The 23,910-nt window shown below is 63.3% G+C and overlaps 1 protein-coding gene across 1 annotated transcript; it reads right to left on the reverse strand.

Annotated features, from left to right (window-relative positions):
- Positions 1 to 2,288: 2,288 nt before the first annotated feature.
- On the reverse strand, positions 2,289 to 21,137 carry NACC2 (NACC family member 2; the record flags this gene model as incomplete). Its single annotated transcript, XM_081104205.1, has 5 exons — positions 2,289 to 2,883; positions 3,439 to 3,536; positions 3,762 to 3,867; positions 5,495 to 5,659; positions 20,258 to 21,137. 5 exons carry the CDS (start codon positions 21,135 to 21,137, stop codon positions 2,387 to 2,389), a joined length of 1,746 nt encoding a protein of 581 aa, XP_080960331.1. The 3' UTR covers positions 2,289 to 2,386.
- Between the last annotated feature and the right edge of the window lie 2,773 nt (positions 21,138 to 23,910).

A 23,910-nucleotide genomic window follows, 5' to 3' on the forward strand; every position in this document is an offset into this window, starting at 1 on the left:
GCGGCGACACACATCAGTGCCCGCTCCCCCTCGAGGTGCCGCTAGGACTCACTGACAGACGCGTGGCAGGTGCGTGTCGCTAACAGTCAAGCTCAGGGGTGAAGGCGCAGCTTCTCAGATACTGAGTGGCTTGTCTCTCCCTCTGCAGGGCGGGGGTCGGGGTCAGCCGACAGGACAGGAATGAGTCGTCGTGTAAACAGAGGAGGGGAGGCAGGTGTGGTCACAGGGAAAGGATCAAAGGTGCTAAGGCACTCTGGAAGGCCCCGCGAGCCAGGCCGTGCCCCCAGGAACGCTCGGGGCGGGGCGCCAGCACATACAATCATCAGCCACGCCCACCGCGGGACACTTTAGTGCAAAACGCTCGGCCTGGCCGCCCGGGCCGGGGCCGGGAGAGCTCAGACCCGTTCACATTGAATGATTCAAGTTCCACCTGCACGGGGCCTTCCTCACCCAGAACAACAAAGCAGACGGAGGAGAAACAATCCAGGGCAGAGGTCACGGACATTGTGCTGGCCCGAGCCGCGGCCAGGCCTTCTCTGTGCGGCCACCGCCGGCCAGCGCACCCTCCCTTCCTGGCCCTGGGCGGCGGCCGTGCCCGCTTTGGGGTGGAGGAGAGAGAGGGAGACAGGGAGCCCTCTGTCCACAGCCGGGACAGGTGGGCCCGAGGGTCCCCAGGGAGGGTCAAATTAAAGTGCAAATTTGGGTGGGGGAGCAAATCAAGGAAATCCAGGGGGAGATGGGGGGCCAGCCTCACCCACCACCTACAGGGCCGAGTCCACCTGAGGTGCCGAGGGTACGGCCTCCTCTGCGTTCCAGGAGGACGCAAGTCTGGTCCCTCATGGGCTGGGCGGGTGGGGAGGGGGAGCAGAGGCCAGGGGGCTGGTCTGAAGCCCCCAGAGCCGCAGCCCCTTTAGGTGGGACAGTGGTGGAGGGACTGAGCTCAGCTCCGGGTGGCTGCCCACCCAGGGTCCCGCCCCCCAGGCCTCCACCCCCCAGGTGCCCACCCCTTCCGGAAGCTGTTAGATCTCTCTGGAGGCCAGGCACACATGTGGCAGGGCTGGGGGCTGGGGGGCTTCGTGCTGCCTGGGAAGGAGCTCCTCCCACCCCAGGCAGCCCCACCCTGGGACCCCGTATGGCCCGGCGCTGGGGGGCCTTGGCTTTGTGGGTCCTGAGTCACACACGGTGGAGGGGCCGGGGAGGCAGAGCCGGGACAGGGCACCTGGCAGCGCTGCCGGGACCTGGGAGGAAGGCAGCCCCTGGACCGGACACGGAGGCCCTGGTGAGCGGCCGCAGGAGCCCTGTTCCTTCCCCAAACCAGCAACTAAACTGCAGAGGGAACGTCGCAGCCCCAAGCACACCGACTGTGGGCCCCTCCTCGCCGCCCTCCCCGGCCTCCGAGCCTCCGCACCTGCTGTCCGGGCGCCCTGCCACCTGCCTGCTCGGCCCGTGCTCACTGCCCACCCCCGCAGCCTCAGCGTGGGGCACCCCCAAGGGTCGGAGCACAGCACGGGGGCCCCACGCCGCCCAGCCTGGCTCCTGCCTCACCAAGCAGGCCCCCACCTGCAGGCTGGCCCCTGAGTGGCCTCCCCCTCGGCACACACTCTGGCTGCCCGTCCAGGGGCCGCCTGCCCCCAGCGGGAGGTGCGTAAACCCTGGCCTGGGGGGACACGGTGTACAGAGGGTCCTCCCTCACTGTCTGCTCTTCTGGGTCTGAAAGTTCCCAAGTCGTGTACGGAAGAGCTGACTTCAGACCCCCCCCCCTCCCCCACACACACACAGAATCCTAACAAGGCCGAGGGCTGGCACCCGGGGGGCAGCCCCGCCCCACAGGCCAGCGGGCAGCAGGGCAGGAGCCAGAGGGGCCCAGGTGCGGGGTGGGGCGGGCATTGGGGCGAGCCCAGGTCCAGCCAGGAGCCCTTTCTCCTCTCCCGGGACGGCAAGGCCCATCACGGCTCGTCACCCTCCCACACGCACTCGGGCCAGGCCGGCCTGACCCCGGCGCAGGAGGAAGGAAACACAAGGCGTCTGGCCCTGGGGGCCCAGCCCCGGCCGTGGCCGCAGAGGGGCGGGCGGGTCCCTGGCTTCGTCCAGGCAGAGGGGCAGGAAGGGGTGGGGGTTCGGGCACGTCCCGTCTGAGAAGGGGGTGAAGCTACACGTGGAGACCGACCTCGCGGATCAAGGGGCCGGCCGTCGGGGCGGCAGCCAGGGGCCTACTTGCTTACAGTGTCCCGAGAGCATGTCTCCTTCATGAACCTTAAATACAAGCAGAACAGAAGTCACATTGTTTTCAGGCAACAGCCGTTCAGTAGGTGAGTGGCTCGATCACATTGTTTGTATTAGTAACGCATGCAAGCAGCTAGACGGTCCTGTCCCCGGCGCCCGGCCCCTACAGAGTCCCCGGGTAGGCGCCGTCCGGCCTCCGGGCCGCGGGCGTCGGGGGCCGGGAGCCGGGGCCGCCCTGCTCGAAGGGCTGCGGGGGGCTCTGGCCGTCGGGGGGCAGCGGCTCGGGCGCGGCCACCTCCTGGATGACGGAGCCGGCCCCCTCCGCCTCCTCTCCGGCCTCGAAGGGGGGGTTGGCCGGGGCGCCCAGGTCGACGTTCACGGCGTCAGTTCTCAGGGCCACGATGGCGGCCGCGTCGCCCCGCCGCTCCGCGTACAGCCGCTGCTCGAACACCTGCGCGGCCGCGGCCGGGAACTCGGGGTCCAGGGCCACGCCGGCGGAGGAGCCCATGACCGTGCGGTACATCTCCACGCCCTCGGGCAGCATGGACTTGATCTTGGGCAGCCAGCGCTTCCGGACGCGGCGGGCGTTGGTGCACATGTCCGCCGCGATCACGTTCATCTCGCTCTCCTTGAAGCTGGGCGCGAAGTTCTGGCAGTACACTGGGGGGATGGGGGACGGGCGTGAGGGGCTGCCCTCACTGGGGTGATGGGGGGGGACGGGCGTGAGGGGCTGCTGCTCTCGGACTCCCAGCCGCCGCCTCTGCAGTGGCCGCACCCACACTCTCCCGACTGCACAGGCCCCTTTTGCTCCGAAACAACAGATGCTGTTTAAGCAGGAAACTGTGACAGTGACCTGTACCCACGGCCTCAGGAGGACGCACCCTGGCATGTGGCCCGCCCGGCACGGGCGCTCCTCCCCAGACGGGTGCAGGGCGGCGTCTGCACCCGTGGCCGGGCTCCGCCCCATGCGCCCAGGAGTGGGAGGCAGAGCCGCCGAGCAGATGGCAAAGACTCAAAATAACCTCCCGTGTCAGGAAAGGGTTTTGTTCAAAAGGGAAACTCGGATCCATGTCACGTGTTAAAGGTCCCGCAGCTGCACTCCTCACACCCGGGGTCCCGGCTCCCGGGAGCCGTCCTTCCTCCTCCCCCGACCCCAACGGACCCGGGGCGGCCACCCCTCGGGAGCCCCGTCCCCCGCGGGCCCCGGGCCCTTACGTTTCACAGCGTTGAGGACCCGGCTGTCCAGCGGCTTGCGGCTGGGGTCGCTGGTGGACGAGCGGATGCCGGTGCCACAGCTGTTGGCCAGCGTGTTCCTGGCAGAGGGAGGGAGGAGGCGTGAGGCTGGGCCACTCGGGACACCTGGCCTCCCCGGGACTGTGCTCACCCCAGGGGTGGGGGGCAGCGGGGAGCAGCCCTGGGGGGGAGGCAGCTCCTCACTTTGGGAGGGTCCCGGGCCCCCCCATCCTCTGCGTGCTCAGTGCTCAGGGTGAGGTCAGGGAGGTGGGGCTGGCGGCTCAGGGCGCAGCGGGAGCACCTACCTGTCAAAGAAGGTGGCGAGCAGCCGGCGTAGCAGCACCTTGTGCTTCACGCCCGCGCACAGGTGGCAGTTCATGAGCTGGCCCCGCGTGATGCAGACGCCCGAGCCTGTGCCAGACACACAGTGAGGCCGCCGCCCGGCACAGCAGCGGGGGGGGGCCGGGGGTAGCGGGGGGGCGGGCAGTGGGGGCCTCCTGAGCTCTGCGAGCAGGACCGGCCCAGGCCTGGGGCCCCAGGGCCCTGAGGCCCTGTCACCTGGGAGGCGGCCTTGGTGACTCCTCAAGGGCGGTCCCTGGCTACCCTCCCAGCCCCGAGGGAACTCCCTGGCTTGGCCCCACGAGATGCCGACGCCCGAGGTGGGTGAGGGCAGAGGACCCTGGAAGGGCGGCATGTCACCAGCAAGGGCGCCATGCCATCAGCATCGTCTTCCCCCGAAGAGCCTGACAGCCTAAGAGCAAATCCCCCTGAAAAGATAAATACTGCCCGGCCGGCCGGCCTGGCTCCGGGGTGAGCGTCGACCTAGGAACCAGGAGGTTCCGGGTTCGGTTCCGGTCAAGGGCACAGGTCCTGGTTGTGGGCTTGGTCCCCAAAGGGGGGCGTGCAGGAGGCAGCCGATCCATGATTCTCTCTCATCATGGATGTTTCTCTCTCTCTCTCCCTCTCCCTTTCTCTCTGAAATCAATAAAAAAAATAAAAGATAAATATTCTGACAAAGACACGGCCCTGATGGGCTTCTGACTGGCTCAGAGCCCCGGACCTCACCCTGCAGACATGGCAAGGGGCACTCTGGGGGTCAGGGGGTACTCTGGGGGTTGGGGGCTCTCTGGGGGTCGGGGGGCACTCTGGGGGTTGGGGGCTCTCTGGGGGTCAGGGGGTACTCTGGGGGTTGGGGGCTCTCTGGGGGTCGGGGGGCACTCTGGGGGTCAGGGGGCACTCTGGGGGTTGGGGGGCACTCTGGGGGTAGGGGGCACTCTGGGGGTCGGGGGGCACTCTGGGGGTAGGGGGCACTCTGGGGGTCGGGGGCACTCTGGGGGTCGGGGGGCACTCTGGGGGTAGGGGGCACTCTGGGGGTCAGGGGGGCACTCTGGGGATCGGGGGCACTCTGGGGGTCAGGGGGCACTCTGGGGGGTCAGGGGGCACTCTGGGGGTCGGGGGGCACTCTGGGGGTCGGGGGCACTCTGGGGGTCAGGGGGGCACTCTGGGGGTCGGGGGGCACTCTGGGGGGTCAGGGGGGCACTCTGGGGGTCAGGGGGCACTCTGGGGGTCGGGGGGCACTCTGGGGATCGGGGGCACTCTGGGGGTCAGGGGGCACTCTGGGGGGTCGGGGGCACTCTGGGGGTCGGGGGGCACTCTGGGGGTAGGGGGGCACTCTGGGGGTCGGGGGCACTCTGGGGGTAGGGGGGCACTCTGGGGGTCGGGGGCACTCTGGGGGTCGGGGGTCTGGGTTGCGGATTCCAAACTGTGTTCGACTTGGTTCCCTTCGACCTAAATTGCACCACCATCATGGCTGCCGCCCCTGCCAATCAGAAGCCAGCCCAGCCCAGGAGATTCGATTAAAATGCTAAGTTAATGCAACGGACTAAGCCCCCTCAACGGCACATTCTTCTGCCGGGAAATTAGAGGAAGCAGGAGATGCTCTATCTTTCCCTCTGACGGATGGCGATGAGGACCCTGTTCCTGGCTCGGAAGGAAGTGGTCAGCGGGCATCGCACCCACGGGCCAGGGGGCGCCTCACCTGCCACCAGCTCCAGCTTCTCGCCGGGGTCGCCCTCCGAGTAGAGCTTGGGGTGGCAGCGGTACCCGATCTGGCTGATGAGGCTGGCGGGCAGGGCCACCAGGTCACGGCGGATAAGGACACAGGAGCGGCTCTCCAGCGGCACTGGCTCGGGCTTCTCTGGCACTGTGGGCACAGAACCCGCGGTCAGGGGTCCCCAGGAGCAGCCTGGGCAGGGACGGAGGGCGGAAGAGCCTGCCCTGCCCGCCCAGGCCTGGCGGACCCTGCCGTCTGCAGGGAGGACCAGAATAAGCGAGTGGGTGGAGGAAGGCAGGTGAGGGGTGCCCGCTGCGCCGTGTGTGCCCCAGAATAAGTTGCCGAGGCCCAGGGGGCTCCTGAGAGCATCGACCAGCAAAGGCTCAGGCAGGGCCCACAGGTGGGGGCACTGCCCCTCCATGAGTGGCACCTCCAGAGGCTGCACCATCCTAACCTGGCGAGAGGCGGCTCCATCGTGTCTGCTAAGCACTTGCCAGCCAGAATGACAGGCGGGCAGATGCGGCAGCTGCGAATGTTCCTGACAGGCACCACGGGGGAGGGAGTGGGGTGCAGTGAGGGATCCCTGAGCTACAGTGGGGGGATGGTGGCCGGGTGGGAGCTCAAGGAGGCAGGTCTACAGGGCACTTGCCGGGCACCCGCTACGCCCACTGCTGCCCCAGGGCCAGGAGACGAGGGGGAGGGCCGGCAGGGTGGTGCCAACACTGGGTACAGAGGGCCCCGCATCCCCACCTTGTCCGAAGCTGCCCCGCGTCCCCACCCAGGCGCCCCAGGCCACTGCCCCCCGTGCCCTTGGCTCAGACCCTTGTAGGGAGGCACCGGCCAGTCCAGCTGCGGCCCAATTCCAGGAGGAGAGAGGGGATCCCCCAGTTAGCAGACCTCGGCCCACACAGATGAGGGCGGAGTCGGGGGGCATTCCCCATGAGGCATGTGGGGGGGACACAGCGGGTTGGTGGGGATCAGGCGAGAGCAATAGAGAATCTTCCAAACCCGGAATCCCCCGGGCACTTGGGGCGCAGGAAAACCCCACGGCATTTACAACAATTCCTGGCCCCCACCCCCCCGCCTGCAGCCGCGGGGATGGCGCAGCAGACAGGCAGCCTGGCGCCCACAGCGTTTACAGAGCCCTGGGTCTGCTGCTCCGTCCTGCGCTTTCTCTAAACAGCACGCCTTGTGCCCAGCCGGCCCCCAGCGCAGCCCCCAAGAGCCAGAGACGTCAGATCCAGAGCAGGCGAGTGCTCTGCTCGCTATTCCTGCTGGGCACGTGCCAGTGCCACGCCAGCTAAAAATACCCAGCCCCCAGGGGGCGCATCTGGAGAGGTGCTCCGATTCCTCCCCGCTACAACTGGGTTCTGGAAATCGGGGAGCTTGTGCCCAGGTGGTGATGGGCGGCCGTGTCCCTGTGGCCTCTGGGTGGGTGGCGAGGGGGGGGCCCGCCTCTGGCGGGCGGGGGCGTGGCCGCTGCAGACACTCCGCCCAGGACACCGAGGTCCCCAGAGCAGGAGCCCAGTGGCCTCCTGCCACCCAGGACCGGCTCCTGAGCGGGGCTGCGGCCCTCACCACCCACGGCCCCACTTCAGCCAGCAGCCCCGGGGCCCCCGGGGCGTGGGCTCCAAACATGGGGCCCAGGACACGGGCGGGAGGCACCTGAGAGGCAATGAGCTGTCGCTGGAGGTGAGTGGTTGCTCTCGAGGTGGGAGGTGGGTTCCGGCAGGACCAACAGCAGCTGCCTCACGAGCGGGCACAGTCACACGGCCAAGGAAACGCAGGTGTGGTCATGGGACACCTGGGTGGCCCTCAGGGCTCCGGTGGGCCCGGAAGGTCCCCGTGTGCCTTGGGCCCTGCTGTCCGGCCTCGGTGACCCTGTGACCTGCTGCGTTGGCCAGTGAGGAAGCCAGGACCTGGGGCAGCATCCTGAGGAGGACAGTCCTGTGTGGATCCCACTCGGACGAGGCCCCTGGAGGACTCAGATCCACAGACACAGGAAGTGGACGGTGGGGGACGGTGGGGGAGGGCTCAGGGGGAGGCATGAGTGTTCAGTGGGGCAGAGTTTGTTTGGGACGATGAGAAAGTCCTGGAGATGGTGGCGGCGGCCGCACGGCAGCCTGGAGGTACCCAAAGCCGCTGAGCCGTGAGCTCAGAAAGGGGTAGGATGGCCTGGCCGGCCTGGCTCCGGGCTGAGCACTGAACTAGGACCCAGGAGGTCACAGGTCGATTCCCAGTCAGGGCACAGGCCTGGGTTGCAGGCTCGGTCCCCAGTGCGGGGCGTGCAGGAGGCAGCCAATCCATGATTCTCATCATTGATGTTTCTCTCTCCCTCTCCCTTCCTCTCTCAAATTAATAAAAATCTATTTTTAAAATATGAGTAGGATGCCCTGGCTGGTGGCTCAGTTGGTTAGAGCATCGTCCCGAATGTCAAACGGTTGTGGGTTCAATTCCCAGGCAGGGCACATACCTAGGTTTGATCCCTGGTCGGGGTGAGTACAGGAGGCAATTGATGTTCCTCTCTCACATCAATGTTTCTCTCTCTCTCTCTCTCTCTCTCTCTCTCTCTCTCTCTCTCTCTCCCTCTCTCTTTCTCTCCCCCTAAAAAAGCAAAACAAACAATAAAAACATATTCTTGGGTAAGAATTCAAAAAAAAAGGTAAGATGGTCACTGTGGTGTGCATTTTACAACAAAAAAGAAAAACACGTTCACAGTGTCTGGGGAACCACCAGGTGAGACCCGGGGCAGCCCCGGCAGCCCCCCCTTTGGAGCCGGGCAGGGACGGGGGGTGCCCCCCCACAGAAGTATCTGCCTCTTGTTGAAATGGCAGAAGTAGGGAGCTGACCCTAGTCCAGCGGTTCTCAACCTGTGGGTCGCGACCCCTTTGGCGGTCAAACGACCCTTTCACAGGGGTCGCCCAAGACCGTCCTGCATCTCAGATATTTACATGACGATTCATAACAGTAGCAGCATTACCGTGATGAAGCAGCAACAAAAATAATGTTATGGTTGGGTCACCACATGAGGAGCTGCATGTAGAGGGCCAGAAGGTTGAGAACTGCTGCCCGAGTCCTTAATTACACAGAAAAATGCAATGTGAAACGGGGCGGAGAGAAAGGTGCTGACTCACACCAACCGGAGGCAGTTCGTGGCCCAGAAACAGGCCACACGAACACGCCTGGTGGATCGGCGACAGGCGCACCCGGCTCTCCACGGAGGGGAGCGCCTGGTCACACAGAGACGCCCGTCTCAGCCTCCCCTCGCACAACCACAACCATCGTAGACCTGAGCCTAAGACACAAAACGGTGAAACTCCTCGAAGGAAACAGGAGACAATCTTTGCGATCTTGGGTTCAGCTAAAAGTGCAGACATGGCTAAAGGCACCCCATCAGCAACTAATGGCGACGCGGCTGATCGCAATGAACAGCTCCTGTTGGGGAATGACGGAAAGCCAGCTGGGTGTGGGCTGGAGGAAGGACTCGCCAGTCACAGGTCTTACAAAGGACTTGCATCTAAATACCTCACAGAGGACTCCCAAAACGCAACGGTAAGAAAAGGAGCAGCCCAGGTTTAAAGACGAGCCAAAGACCTCCCCAGCTGGTGTGGCTCAGTGGTTGGGCATCAACCTATGAACCAGGAGGTCGCTGGATCGATTCCTGGTCAGGGCACGTGCCTGGGTCGCAGGCTCGATCCCTAGTAGGGGGCGTGCAGGAGGCAAGAGGCAGCAGATCGATGACTCTTTCGCTAAAAATCAATGAAAACATGTATTTTTTTAAAAAGATGGGGTGCGAGTCTACTCTGCGACCACAGGGCACTCAGCGTGGAAGTCAGGTGCCAGAGACAGAGACGCCACCCATGTGAGAGTGACGCCCGGCGGTCCTGAGACGCAGCCCCTTCGAGGACGCTACAACGCGGGACAAAACGCACTCAGAGCCAACGAAATACGGTCTGTCGGGTGGAAGCTCACAACGTCGGATGGGGAGGCCAGGAAGGAGGGAAAACGAAGGTGGAAACAGAACCTAAACACCAGCTGCCCGCCCCCCTCGCCCCCACCCCCCGGCTGAGACAGACGGCCCACGGCAGGTGCCCAGGGTCCCCCTGCTTGGGAGGTACAGGTGCAGCTGCTGGGATGACACAGCACAGGGCGGGAGCCATCAGACCCAGGGCGCGGGCTGCAGAACCGGCCGTGCTGCCCGGAGGCGGACAGCCCCACACGCGAACGTTGTAAAGGACCTCGAAACCCAAGGAAAGAGCACACTGAACTCAAAGAAAGAAGCAAAGTGAGATGACAGCACGTGGAAGTATATGCAAGAGCGAAAACAACCCAGGGGCTGGTTCTCGGACAGGACTGGGTGGTGGGGAGCCCCTGGCAAGTCTCCGTGACGAAAAGGGGGGCGGGGAAGACGCAAACCCCACCATTACGACACCACCGAGTCTGTGACCAGGTCAGCGCGTCCACCATGAAGGCCACGGTCAGGCCTGCAGGCGCTCTGGCCACATCAGCTTCTGCTGCACATCCTTGTTTGCTTTTACTTAAATTAGATAGATAGATAGATCGATAGATAGATAGACAGACAGATAGATATAGATAGACGATAGATAGATAGATGATAGATAGATAGATAGATAGATAGATAGATAGATAGATAGATATAGATAGATAGATAGATAGATGATAGATAGATGATAGATAGATAGATAGATAGATAGATATAGATAGATGATAGATAGATAGATAGATAGATATAGATAGATAGATAGATGATAGATAGATAGATAGATAGATAGATGATAGATAGATAGATAGATAGATATAGATAGATGATAGATAGATAGATAGATAGATAGATAGATAGATAGATTTCAGAGAGGAAGGGAGAGAGAGAGACAGAAACATCAATGATGAGAATCATTGATCAGTTGCCTCCTGCACACCCCACACTGGGGATCAAGCCCACAACCCAGGCCTGTGCCCTGACTAGGACTTGAACCCTGAGCCCCCATTCATAGGTCGACGCTCACCCACTGAGCCACGCCGGCTGGGCTGAACTCGTGATTATGAAACGTGCAAAAGCTCAGCTCTGAGCACTACACCGGGCACCCCAGCAGCAGTAAGCAAACTGCACAGAGATCCTGACTCCCCAGCACCCCCCGCCCCAATCCCACCACCACAGAGCTGGGGACAGGAGGTCTGCCCCGGGACTACTTTGTTGAATTTGAAACACACTTTAGAACAGGAGCCTCTACATTAACACAAAGTAAGTAATAGAGACAAATGAAGGAATAAAAAAATAGTAGGGGGCCTGGCTGGTGTGGCTCAGTGGATAGAGCGTCGGCCTGCAGACTGAAGGGTCCCGGGTTCGATTCTGCTCAAAGGCACGTGCCTCGGCTGCAGACTCCGCCCAGGCCTGGGCCGTGGTTGGGGCGCGTGCAGGAGGCAACCCATCGGTGTGTGTCTCTCACATGGATGTCTCTCTGTCTCTCCCTCTCTCCTCCACTCTCTCTAACAATCAATGGAAAAATACCCTCGGGTGAGAATTAACAACAGAAGAAGTGGGGGTGGGGGACGTGCTCCCCCGATGGCCAACTGATAAGCGCAGAAGGGAGGTGGGTGAGCCCTGCCGGACGGTGCAGCAAAGGGAAAGCAGTAACTCCACCCAGCGGAGGGCACAGGTCCCCGCACGGAGCGATCAAAGGCAGCCTCGCCCTCAGCGAGCCAGGCGGGTATCGGGTGCCTCCCCAGGACACGGGAGACAGACCCAGTAGAATCCCGGCCGAAAGGCGCAGCCTCCGTCCCAGCACGAGACGGCACTGGGCACTCGCAGGGGGACGTCCTGCAGAGTAACGGGACCGTGTCGGCAGGGAGGACGTGTCACGCAGGACGGAGGATGGGACGTGGTCCCGGAAGAAAGCGACGGCGACGGTAACCGGAGGCGAAGTCTGGCTGCAGTCCATGCGGCCGGAGCTCAGCTGCCGCGGGGACGCAGGGAGACCCGAGGGCTGACCCGGCTGTGCACCACGCAGCCACAGCCGGACAGCACGTCCCGGTGTGTCGCTTACATGAGTTTTATTGATTTCAGAGAGAGTGGAAGGGCGAGGGGGAGGGGGAGAGAGACATCCACCGGCTGGGGGGAAAGCTGGTCAGAAACCGATCGGGAAACGACAGAATTAAAAAAATGTAAACATGGGAACTCAAGGGGCGAAATGAAAAGAATAAGTAAGAACAACATGTAACTGCAGAAAAGACCGGCGAACAGGGACAGAGAGTCGCAGACACTGCAGCCGGGGCCGGGAGGAGGCTGCCCCTGAGGAAGCGCCGGCCTCGGGGCCCAGGAACGAAGACCAGGCGCAAACCCGTGTCCAAAGGCCAAGCAAACCCTGAGCAGCAGGAGCACAAGGGAAGCGACAGAGTCACGTGACCACCGGGGTCGCAGCCGCCTGAAAGGGAGACACACACGGAGGAACAGGGGAGCACGGCCGCAATGTCCTTTGAGAAACGAAGCCGCCCAGAAGACGAGGGAACGACAGGGACTGAAAAAGAAAAGTACGGTCACCCCAGAATTCCATGTCCAGCAAAAGTGCCCTGCAAAAGAGAGGGTGCCGACTTGCATGATGAGCCCTGGCTGGTGTGGCTCAGTGGATAGAGCGTCGGCCTGAGGACTGACGGGTCCTGGGTTCGATTCCAGCCAAGGGCGCATGCCTGGGTTGCGGGCTTGATCCCCGGTAGGGGCGTGCAGGAGGTGGGAGATCGGGGATTCTCCCTCATCATTGATGTTTCTCTCTCTCTCTAACTCTCTCTTTCTCTCTGAAGTCAATAAGGATATATTTAAATAATATTGCATGATGAAAATGAATTAATTTTATATTTACTTTATGCTTCCATCAGGCAGATTATTTTAAAAGGTGATATAATGACATTTAAACGTTTTTTCAGGATTAATCACTAGTCCGTCACTAGGATGGCTAGAAACGTGAGAGGAAACTCTTTGAGCAGAAGGAAAGTGATACCAGATGGAAACTCCAATCTACACAAAATATGTGGAACAGGGTAAGTATGTGGGTAAATAGAAAAGGCTTTTAAAAATATATTTTAAATGTCTTCCAAAGAGAATGGGGCATCCACATAACAACATAGAACCTTGCCGGTCGGTGTAGCCCAGTGGTCGAGTGTTGACCTACAAACCAGGAGGTCGCCGGTCATTCCCAGTCAGGGCACGTGCCTGGGTTTCAGGTTTGGTCCCGGTGAGGGGCGTGCAGGAGGCAGCCAATCGATATTCTCTCTCATCGAAGTTTCTATCTCTCTCTCTCTTTCCCTTCTTCCCTAAAAATGGGGAAAAAATCAATTAAAAAAATAGAACCTTGGCCCATACTGTACACCTTATACAAAAATTAACTCAAAATGATTCCTAGATTAAATGTAACTGAAGCCATAAAATATCTAGAAGAGAACACAGGAAAAAATTCTGCAATCTCATTTAAAGACCTAAAGTCAACCCCAAAGCGTGATGTATAAGATAAACAACTGATCATCTAACTTCACCAAAATAAAAACAAATCTATAAAAGACACTGTTAAGAGAACAGAAAGACAACTATGGTCTGGGAGAAAATGTTGGCAAGTCACATGTCCCACCCAGGACTGACCGGTAAGGTATAAAGAACACACAACTCTCAACAATACTCCGTCCTTAACCCCACAGAAAAGGGCAGAGGCCCCCCGAGGCCCTTGACCAGCAAAGGTGAGCACAGGCGTGGACGATGCTCACCGTTCGACAAGACGGAAGACAAAAGCATCCCCAGCTACCACCCCACGGGAATGGCCTAAGGATAAGAAGACAAACCCACGTGTCGGCGAGAGCACGGCAGCCGGAATGCTCACGCGTGGCTGGTTCGTGCACAGCCGAGCGCACGCTCACCAGGGGACCGCGGTCTCACCCCTCGGCCTATTCATGCAGGAAAACGAACGCTGAAGTGTGTGCAGCCCCGTACACAGGCGCCGGCAGCAGGTGGACTCAGAATTACGAAAAGCTAAACGGCCTAAATATCCCTTAACTGGCGAAGAAGCAGACAGGGGCACGGGGGCTCAGCAGCAAAAGAATAAACTATGAATTCACGTAACGACACAAACGCATCACACGCGCTTTCTGACTCAAAGGGACACTTTCTGTTCGACTCCAGTTCGGTGACAGAAACCAGCTCCGTGGAGGCGGGGCGTCGGCCGGAGGGGCCTCAGGCTGGTGGCACTGTTTGTGTCGCGAGTGAGGAGGTGACCACGTGACTACGGGCAAGGGTTCCGAGTCAGAGGGCTGACTGCGCTTAAATTTTAAAAGGGACTAAAAACGGTAAAAGATAACGGGCTGTTTCAAGCAACAACAATAACATGAGGCTCCTGGCACGCCCGGAAGCAACATGCACGACAACGGCACGAGGGCCAGGGGCGGGGTGGAGACACGCGCGAAGGGCTACGGTTTTGTTGTTAATTTGGGGGAGTTTTTGTTTGTTTTTAAATACTTTTTTTAAAATTGATTTTTAGAGAATAAGGGAGGGGGAGGGAGAGAAGCATTGATGTGAAAGGGAAACATCGGTCAGTTGCAGGCTGGGACAGGATGAGGAAGTGCCTGGGTGAGTGGGAGACCAGCGTAAAAGGGTGCAACCCGGAAGCCATCGGAGGAGGCGCGAGGAACGCTAGGAAAAGTCAACCCAGCTCGCGCTGCGAAAGAGAAACCAAAGGCAAACGAGAAGCCAGCAGCCACACGCAGACTGAGCCCAGCGCCATCGGAAAACCCGTCAGAGGCAAACAGCGACGAGTGCGAGGGAAAGACTGCCAGGCCGAGCACAGTGCGAGCCTTCCGTGGGCAACGCGAGCTGGGTCACAGGCGGGTTAAAGTGAAGAGATGGAGGCGCCCAGGCCAGGAAGCAGGCGGTGCCCGGGGGCTGGAACGGCTGCATCAACACCAAGGAGATCAGAAATGGATCCACTCCACGCAAGACGCCCATCACGCGGCAGGGGCAAGACGAGAGGGACGTCCACGTCTGTGTCTGCAGGGACACAGCTCGTCATTGAAACTTCCCACAGCGTCCGGCTGCTGTGCCTCGGGGGTTGAGCACTGACCCATGAACCAGGAGGTCACCGGTTCGGTTCCCAGTCGGGGCACATGGGAGACATGTAGGAGGCAGCCGATCGACGGTTCTCTCTCACTGATATTTCTATCTCTTTATCCCTCTTCCTTACTCTCTCTAAAATCAATAAAAATATATATTTAAAAAATTTTTAAAGACTTCCCACAATTGTCCTGGCCAGTGTGGCTCGGCAGTCGGTTCGATTCCCAGTCAGGGCACATGCCCGGGTTATGGGCTCCATCCCCAGTAGGGTGCATGCAGGTGGCAGCTGATCCATGTTTCCCTTTCACATCTATGTGTCTCTCTCTCTCCTTCTCCCTTATTCTCTAAAAATCAATTTAAAAAAAATCTTTAAAAACAAACAAGCAAACAAACAAAAACTTCCCCAAATTAACAACAACAAAACCGTAGCCCTCAGGGGCCACACTGATGAACCAATTCCACCAAACGCGTGAGAAAGAATGAAGGTCAAACCCACAGCAAGTGTTTCAGAAGCGAAGGAGAAGGGAACCAAGGTGAGCCATGTTCTGTACCAAAACCAGCCCCAGACCATGTGAGAGAACTGCAGATGCTTCACCTTCACGGACACAGATGCAAACTTCCTCCAGAAAATGTTAACAAGCTGAACCCAGCAGCGCCCACGCAGAAAGACAACACTGTGATCACAGTGACCCAGTGGGGTTGCCCAGGAATGCAAGGACGGTTCGACCGTTGAAAACAGGCTGATGCAATGCACCCCCTTCGCAGAATTAAGGCGGAAACCCACACCCTCATTTCCACGGATGAACAGAAAACATCTGATGAAATTCCAACCTCTTTCCTGACTAAATAGAAAAGAGAACCAGTGAGCTGTTTGGCAGCGAGGAGTTAAACACGCACCTACCTCTCGTGTGGCCCAGCAACGCCACCTGCACACAGTAGGGGGGCAGGTGAGGGGTGGTGACAACAGTCCCCCTGGAGGCTACCCACGTGTCTGCCACCAGCGGCACATCTCCAGCACGGCAGAGACTGCGCAGCCAAGAGCTCCGAGGACCCACCCTTAGACCCACACGACGAATCTCAAGATACAGTAAAATATGAGACCCTGCTGTCTACTCTCGCTCACAGACGCTCCTGCCTCCTTGGCAGAGAGTGGGGAGGGGGAAGGGGGGGGTACCCGGGAAACTTTTGGGGGGAGTCAAGCCTTCTGTGTCTTGACTGACTGGGACGCCGGATTGATTGCAGCTGCCAACAGCGTCACCGGCACCTTTGAAACTGGCACACTGAACGGCATATAAACACGTTCATAAACAAAAGGGAGAAAGAAGGCAGGACTGACCCGTTCGGCACTGAGTCTGAGACGCACTCGGCTGATGAAAGAAGCCAGACTTCGCTTAGGGATGTTCCAGAACAGCCAGAGGCCCCCGCGGGAGGGAGAGCAGGCCCAGCTGCCGGCGGGGAGGGAGGGGGGTGAGCCGGGGGTGGAGTGCCTCGGGGCCACGGAAACACTCCCCTCCGATGTGCCAATGCGGCCTCTCCCCAAGGCGCAGGGGGTCCTTGTTCACCGATCCCATAAAGTGTGTAAGTTACACCTCAGCTAATTGGTTTAAGGACTCGCAGGGCGTCCAGGGGTCGGGGGTTAAGGGGACGCTGCTCCGAAGCTGTGAGGGCACCTGTGTCCTGGCAGCAGCGGCTGAGGCCCAGGCACCCGGGAGGCCGCCCCTGGAGGCTCTCAGAGACGAGCCCCCATGGCACCTGGGTGCCCGCCGCCCTCAGGGCAGCCTCCTGGGTGCCTGGTGGGACAGACACAACGGGACTGGCACCTCTACCCAGAGGCGCTGCCAGCGTGTTATTTCAAAAGGAAGTTACATCCCACCAGAGGCCCAAGGCCAGGCCAGGGGCACACACCCCTGCTCCCCGGGCCCCACCAGAGGCTGCTGGGCTCACAGGCCAGGGGGCAGTGCGGGGTGGTGGGGAACAGGATGATTCCAGAACAAATCCGCCTTCTAGGCCCTTCTTTGTGGGAAGCCCCTGAGTTCCCAGCCTTGGGCAGAGCAGGCAGGAGGCCCCGCTGGAGGGACCACAGCTGTGGGCTCCCCTCTCCCCTCGAACCTTGGCTGCATCTGTAAGGTCAGAGGTGGCAGCATGGCCTTGTAGGTGGCACAGAGAAGGCCCGGGCAGGGCTCACAGACGCTCCTGCCTCCTGCTGCCCACACGGGGGCACGGGGAGGGCGGGAACAGCCGTGCCCAGGTGTGTGTGCGTGTCCGACTGGGACAGCAGGGCCTGGACCCACAGGCCGCGAGGTTCGGCACCCCCGAGGCTCACAGGCCTGTCCCAGGAGCGGGACCTGAGCGGCTCGCAGGGGCCGGTGGGACGACCCGGGAGGGAGACCACACGGGGCTCAGGTCACGGCCAGCAGGAGCCTCCTGGCACACGCACAGCCCCGGGTGGTCCCGGGAAGGATTAACGCGGCAGCCGTGGCTCCTAAAGAGGAGGAAGAGGAGGAAGAGGAGGCGGGCCCGTTCTCAGGCTTCCTCGGGCAACATCTGCCTCTGGTTCCAACATCTGCTGGGCAGAGTGGGCGGGGCCCCCTGCAGTCCAGGCGCCGTGGGAACGCTGGGCAAGGCAGGTGGTCAGACACGGGAGGGGGCCCTCTGCACGGGGAGCGAGGCAGGCGCCCGGGTGGTGCCCACCCATCCACCAGGTCCCTGTCGGTTCGCCTCCCCACCTCCGTCTCCCCGGGGGCCAGGGGCGCTGGGTGACCGTGGCCACTCAACCATGACCAGACACTTGTTCTGGGTCCTATCTGCTGCCCGTCTCCCCAATGAGAGGGCAGGGGCCCCCCATCTCAGTCACCGCTGCTCGCAGCCTGTGAGCACAGACCTGCCCAGGGAGCCGGGAAACCACAGGGGCAGGCCCCTTGCCCGCCCCCTATGCCCGCCCACCCGAAACCAACACTGACCCAGCCCCCCTCTGCCTCGACCTGCAGGCACCCACCGGCTCTCCAGCCCCAGGAGCTGGATGGAGCAGGGCTGACCTGAGCCCCGCGGGGGCCGGCCCCCAGCTACGCCTTGCGAGGAGGGGGGCCTTGTGAGAGGGGCGGGGAGTCCCACTCGGCCCATCAACACCCCCCCGTCAGGACCCCGTCCTTCGATGGGGCCTGGCACATGGCGTCCCTGGCATCACCGGGCGCAGGGCATGCTGGGAAACAGACGAAAACAGGCAACGCGGGAACACGCGGGGGCTGCGGCTCCAGCGCAGTCGCTCTCTGCAGTATCTCACCCCGATTTCCAACACGAGAGGCTGGCCGCACGGGCACTGCCACCTGTTCCCCAGGAGCCTGAGGCTGCAGGTGGGGTCGCCGGCGTCCACGCTTCCTCCGGCGGGTGCTGCTCACAGACCCCCCCTCGGCACGGGGGGAACCGAGGCCAGAAAGGAGAGGGAGTCCTGAGTGTCCTGAACATTCCAGCCTCGGCCAGCCTAGAGCGAGTCCAGCCCGACCCTTGGGCTGGGGACCCCACGCTGCTCGGCCTCAGAGGGGGCTGAGAGGGTGTCCCCGGACCTGGCCAGGCCCAGGCACGGAAGGAGCTGGGGGAGGGGCCAGCACCTTGGGGGCGGCTGCTCGCCCGCTCACCCCCATGGCCGCCTCCCCCGCTACCCTCTTCCCAGCACGCCCAGCGCCCAACGATGCCAGCGACGTCACTGCCAATAACCTAGATTTTAACCAAGAACTCACACCCCCTCCCTGCCCCACTTATGGCTCGCGGAGGAGAAGGCCGGGCTGCAGCGTCCCGGGCCAGCTGCAGGCAGCACCGGCCACCCTGCCCCTCAGGTCCCCAGCTTCCCAACACCCAGGGAGGGGGGCCGGGGGGGGGACTGCGGGGCTCCCTCCTGTCCCCCACACATGGGCGAGCCTCTGTGGGCACGCAGCTTGGGGAGGGCCCAGGCCCTGGCCTCCGGGGACCGGCACCCTTGTCTGAGTACTGGGTGGGGGCTGGGGAGCGGCTCAGGCACCTCAGGGCCAGAGACAGCTTGGCCTTCCCACCCTGGAACCCCACCCTGGCCATTGGCTCCTTGGGAACCCCACTTCCAGTGGCTCCTTGGGAACCCCAAGGACAGGGGTGGCCACCCTGACCAGGCGGAGAGGCTCCGGGCTCAGAGGGGCAGGTGGCCAGCGGCCGGCGTTTCTCCTTCTCCACGACATGCCACATGGCTGCAGGCTGCCGGGAGGGTGGTCCCCAGATATGCACCCTCACGGGCCCCCAGTGGCAGTCCCAGCCCTGCCCCCCCCGCCCCCTCAGCTGCAGCATGAGAACAGGGAGCTCAGGGGCGTGGTCTGCCCTGGGCCGGGGACCTGCCTCCCAGGGAGGGGAAGCCGTGGGGCTGCCCAGTTTGGGGTTCACCGTGGCCCTTCCCGGCCTCCCTGGTGGCTGTCCGCACACACAGGCAGGTCCCTGGCGGCCCCTGCAAGGCCTGAGCCCCATGTGGCCTCAGGAAGGCCAGGCCGCTGCTTGGCTTCCTGGCTGGTACCCGTGGGACTCGTGCAAATACGATCACACGCGTTTAAGTGAAGCAATGACACCTCGAGAGAAACCGCCTCCCACCCCCAGAGCCTGTGGGAGGGACCCAGCAGGCCAGCCTGGAGGCTGAGACCCAGCCCTCCAGTCCTCGGTGGCTTCTGGGGACCAGCTGCCCAGGGCCCAGCTCCCGCTGCCCTGCCCCCAGGATGGATGGAGGAGCCCCTCAGGGCATGAGGACACAGGACCCGGGGGGAGAGTCCCCCTGCCCTCGGGCCGTCGCTGGGCGCTGCTTCCCGCTGGCACATGTGTCCGGATCCAGTGCCCTGGACGCGGGCCCGCGTGCAAACCAGGGCAGGCAGCGGGCCCAGGCACACTGCCAGATTTCGGGGAACACAGGAGACGGGGGACACCTGATCTGGGGCCCCAACAACGGGACCCTCTGCCCGACAAACCCTGAGCCCTCTCCAGGGACTGTGACGCAGTCTGCAGCGCAGGCGTCTGAATGAGGGCATCTCGGGTTTGTAGGTCCCAAGTGGGGCAGCCCCCCTTCAGCGGGGCCCCGGGAGGTGGTGGCCGACGGGATGGGTACAGGAGGAGCTCTGCCTTCCTGGGGGCAGGCAGGACCGCATGGGCGGAGAGAGGGCTGAGGTCAATGGGCTGTGGGTGACATGAGCCAGCACTTCACAGGCAGGACTCTGAGGCCTGCAGCAGGCGAGTGACTGGCGTGGGCCACACACACGGTGTCTTGTGAGCCCCCGGCAGGTCCCTGGTCCACTGGGGCCCTCAGTCTCTTCATCAGCCCGATGGGAGGCAGGGCCTTCTACAGGCTTCACTAGCTGCCCGCGGGCTCGGCTCAGCTAAACGCCTTCCTGTGGCCCCTCATCTCACCGAGGATCAAGTTCAAAGCCCTCAGAGGAGGCCCTGGAGCCCAGTCCAGGCCTGCCCCGCTCAGGTCGCGGCTCCTGCTGTCGGGGTTCTGGGGGGCCCCCCCTGCACACCTCCAGCACCGTGGCCTCCAGCTGTCCCTGACCCACCTGCCCGACACCCAGCAGGGGTCAGGCTTGCCGGTGCCCACGTGGGGCCTGGCGACGGGCCACGCCGGAGGGGCGGGCGCGGTGCGTTACCTGCGTAGCTGCCGGTGGCCTTGATGTACATCTGGCCGTACTGCTCCTCCACCATCGTGTCGTAGGCCTCGTCATCCTCCTCATCTTCCTCGTTGTGGTAGGAGGTGGGGCTGTCGGTGGTGGGCAGGCTGCTGGCGCCCGGGCTGGTCCGCTCCCCCTGGGGGTAAGGCACCTGCTGGATGCCGGGGATGAGGGAGGCCAGGCTGGGCACCCCGTAGTACGAGACGCGGGGCAGCTTGAGCGGGGCCGGGCCGGCCGCCACTGCCACGGTGCCTGCCGTACCATCCCGGGGCCCGGACTCCAGCGGGCGCTTGGCCGCCAGGCCCTGGCCGGCGGCCGGAGGCAGCTCCGTGGCTTCGTGCTTCACGCGGGTCAGCAGCGGGATGGGCACAGAGGGGGACACGACGTAGGGGGGCCCGGGGGCGGCCGGCGGCAGCTGGTGGCAGGGGCTCTGGGGCTCGGAGCTGGCGTCCTCCATGGCGGCGGTCTGCGAGTCGCAGTGGGGCGAGCTCACCTTGAACAGCAGGTCGGTGCCGCGCTCCACGATGTGCTGGATCTGCAGGAAGCCGGCCGTGTACATGACCACGAGCTGCTCGCTGGCCGCCATGGTCAGCCGGCCCGTGTAGCAGAAGGACAGGATCTGCTGGAAGCAGGCGGGCGGCACCGAGCCCGGCAGCTCGAAGGCGCTCTTGCTGTTGCCGCTGAACAGGTCGCGGAAGTAGAGGCTGCTGGCGGCCAGCACGGCCCGGTGGGCCTTGAAGGCCTGGCCCTTGACCACGATGGACACATCGCAGTAGAGGCCCAGCAGGCGCTGCTCGTTCAGGCAGCCCAGCACGGTGTTCCCGAAGTTGGGGATCTCGATGTGCAGCATCTGAGACATGGCGGGCAACGGGCGGGCCGGGGGCGCCTCCGACTCTCAGCGCGGGAGCGGCCCGAGCGGGCTCATCTGTGGGACAGAGGAGGGGGCGCCGGGTCAGCTTCCTGGACGCCGAGGGCCCCCCAGGCCGGCCCCCCCACCCCCTGAAACACACTCTACCCCAGCACACACCCTGCCCGCTGCTCCCAGACCCCCTGCAGCCAGAACCGTCCAGAGGTCTTGGGGGGACCTGCTCACGGGGGACCCTGGCTGGGCCAACGCTCAGAGCCGCACAGGAGGCCAGAAGCCCAGAGCCCGCTCCGCCCCCAGGGGAGGGAGCCAGCCCTCGAGACGCCCGCAGAGCAGAAGGCAGAGCAGGGCCACCAGCCCACCAGGCGGGAGGGGCCTGGGCGGGCGCCGCTCACAAAACTCTTTCCCAGGAAAAAGTTAGCAGCAAAGCAGCCCCTCACCCGCCGTTCCCCAGGGAGGGGCCGGAACCCAGAGCAAGGGGCGCAGCCCCCAGCACCCCCCCCCCCCCCCCCCCGCCAGGCTCTGGGTTTCTGGTTTGTTTTCCTCAGAGCAGCAGCGCAGGGGACAGCTGGGGGCGCCCGGGAAGTGAGCGGGGAGCTGGGAGAACTCCAGGGCTGGGCTCTGCCAGCTCTGCCCCTCCCTGTCCTGCAGAGGAGACTCCAGGGCCAGAGGGGCTCCATCCAGAGCTGCCCGGTCAGGAGCCCGGCTGCAGCCCCGGCCCCGACTTCGAACCCCGGCTAATCCCCACTGGCTGGAGTCCCCAGCCCAGGTGACTGCAGGGTCATGGGGAGACTGGAGGCAGGGACTGGCGGCTGGGATGCCGCTGGGCACCCCGGGGCTGGTGCCGGCTCCGGCAGCGAACCCCGTGCGGATTCTAAGGGGCAGGGGCGGACGGGCGCAGAGGGCGCCGACTCAACTCCGCGCTGCGGGAGCCACACAAAGGGCCGCCCTGTCCTGGGAGGAAAGTGCCGGCAGCCGCAGAGGCTGGGCGACCAGCGGAGGGGGCAGAGCGAGGGCGGAGCGCCCAGACCCTGACGGAGTTGGGCAGGTGGGCAGCCGCGGTGGGGGGCCCCGCAGTGCCCCCGCTGCGGAGAAGTTGCCTGCCAGGCCAGAGGGAGACCTACCTCTGGCCGCTGCCGCCGGGGGCCCCGCTCTGCCCGCTCAGCCCGGCAGGGGAAGGGGCAGGCTCGCCCGCGCGCCGGCCGCCTGTGCCCGCAGCCGCCAGCTGCTCCGGGAATGCAGCAAACGGAGCGGGAGCCCTTGGGGTGGGGAGGGTGAGGAGCCGGGAGGAGGGGGAGGGGGAGGGGGCAGAGCCGCGCGGGCTGGGCGGCCGGCTCAGCTGCACCCAGCCCGGCTCTCCCGGGCAGCGCACAGCATCTAAATGAAGAGGCCGGATGCGGACGGACATCCAGGCAGCTCGGGGATGAATAGCCGCCTTTGATTTGGGAGCCGGAGCCCATGCCAGCTCCCAGCCCGGCTTTAAAAACACTGGCCTGACGTGCCAGAGGAATGCACGGCTCCGGGTGTTGGTACAAGACAGACTTTTGATGACTCACTGCAATGCAAACAAAGATGGCAGAAATACTGTACTGTACGCGGGGAACGCTCGCGGTGCCGCGGCAACCGAGACAGCCTGGGAATTTATGGTGCAGTTTTGCATATGAATTGCCCAGTAAACGGCGGCCTGGCCATCCAGCTCAGCCGGGTGTCAAAGCATCTCAACTATTCCAAACAGTCTGCAGAGCTGGCAGAGCCGACGCCCGCCCGCGGAGGGGGCCAGGGGTGGGGCAGCGGGGCAGGAGCCGGGCGAGGGAGGGGGCAGAGGGAGGGGAAGGGGGCAGATGAGGATGAGGCAGGAGCCGGAGAGCCAGGAGACCCCAGACCCCATGGGGAGGCAGAGGCGGCGCCCCTTCCCTCCAGTGCCCCACTTCCTGCTTCTCCTTGGGGTCCCAGAGCAGCAGGCCCGGCAGGTCCAGCCCAACACCCCGCCCCACGCACCAGGGTCGTCACCGTCCCCCAACCCTCACCTGGAGCAGAATGTGAATATTGTGGGGCAGCCAGACGCCCTCGGACGACCAGCCCGGCCCCTGGTGGACCTGCCCCAGCAGGCAGGGTAGCAGAGCCCCCCTCCGCCCAGGTAACGGAGCAGCCCGGGCTGCCCAGGTGGGCCACGGTGCCAACCTCCCTGGGCCCGTCCTGCCCCAGAGCACGGGCACCTAGGCTCACGCCGCCAGCTGCTGGGCTGCGTGGGCCCCGGGGCCAAGCAGCCTCAGTGTCCCCACCTGCCCAGTGCGGCCCCAGGAAGAGCATGGGCATCCACAAGAAGGGACCAGGTAGCCACTGGAGGGGGCCCAGGTCTGGTCCCTGCAGCGATGCATCACTGTCCTCACCTGAGGATTAGCCCTGGCGGCCAGGGCAGGAGGAGGCCACAGGGAGGAGGCCGGACAGGCAGCACCCCCCTCCCCCCTGCAGGCCGCGGGAGAGGAAGCCATGGGGTTCCCCATCCCCATCTCCCTTCCCCCCAAAGCTGTGGGCTCAGCTCCTGAGACCAGATGAGAAGCAGCTGGGGGGTCCAGGAACCCCAGGTGAGAGGACCCGACCGCGGGGGCGGGCAGGGCCGCAGAGGCTGTGCCCCGCACGGACGGACTGATGACTACAGGCGGGTCACACCGACAGGGACTGGGATTGGGGCGCTGGCAGGAGCAGCTCTACCAGCGAGGGATGGACTTGGACCCTCAACACGCTGCGACCGGCAGCGCCACACCAG

The sequence above is a fragment of the Myotis nattereri genome (genome assembly GCF_964212035.1).
Source record: "Myotis nattereri genome assembly, chromosome: 12".
Taxonomy (NCBI): Eukaryota; Metazoa; Chordata; class Mammalia; order Chiroptera; family Vespertilionidae; genus Myotis; species Myotis nattereri.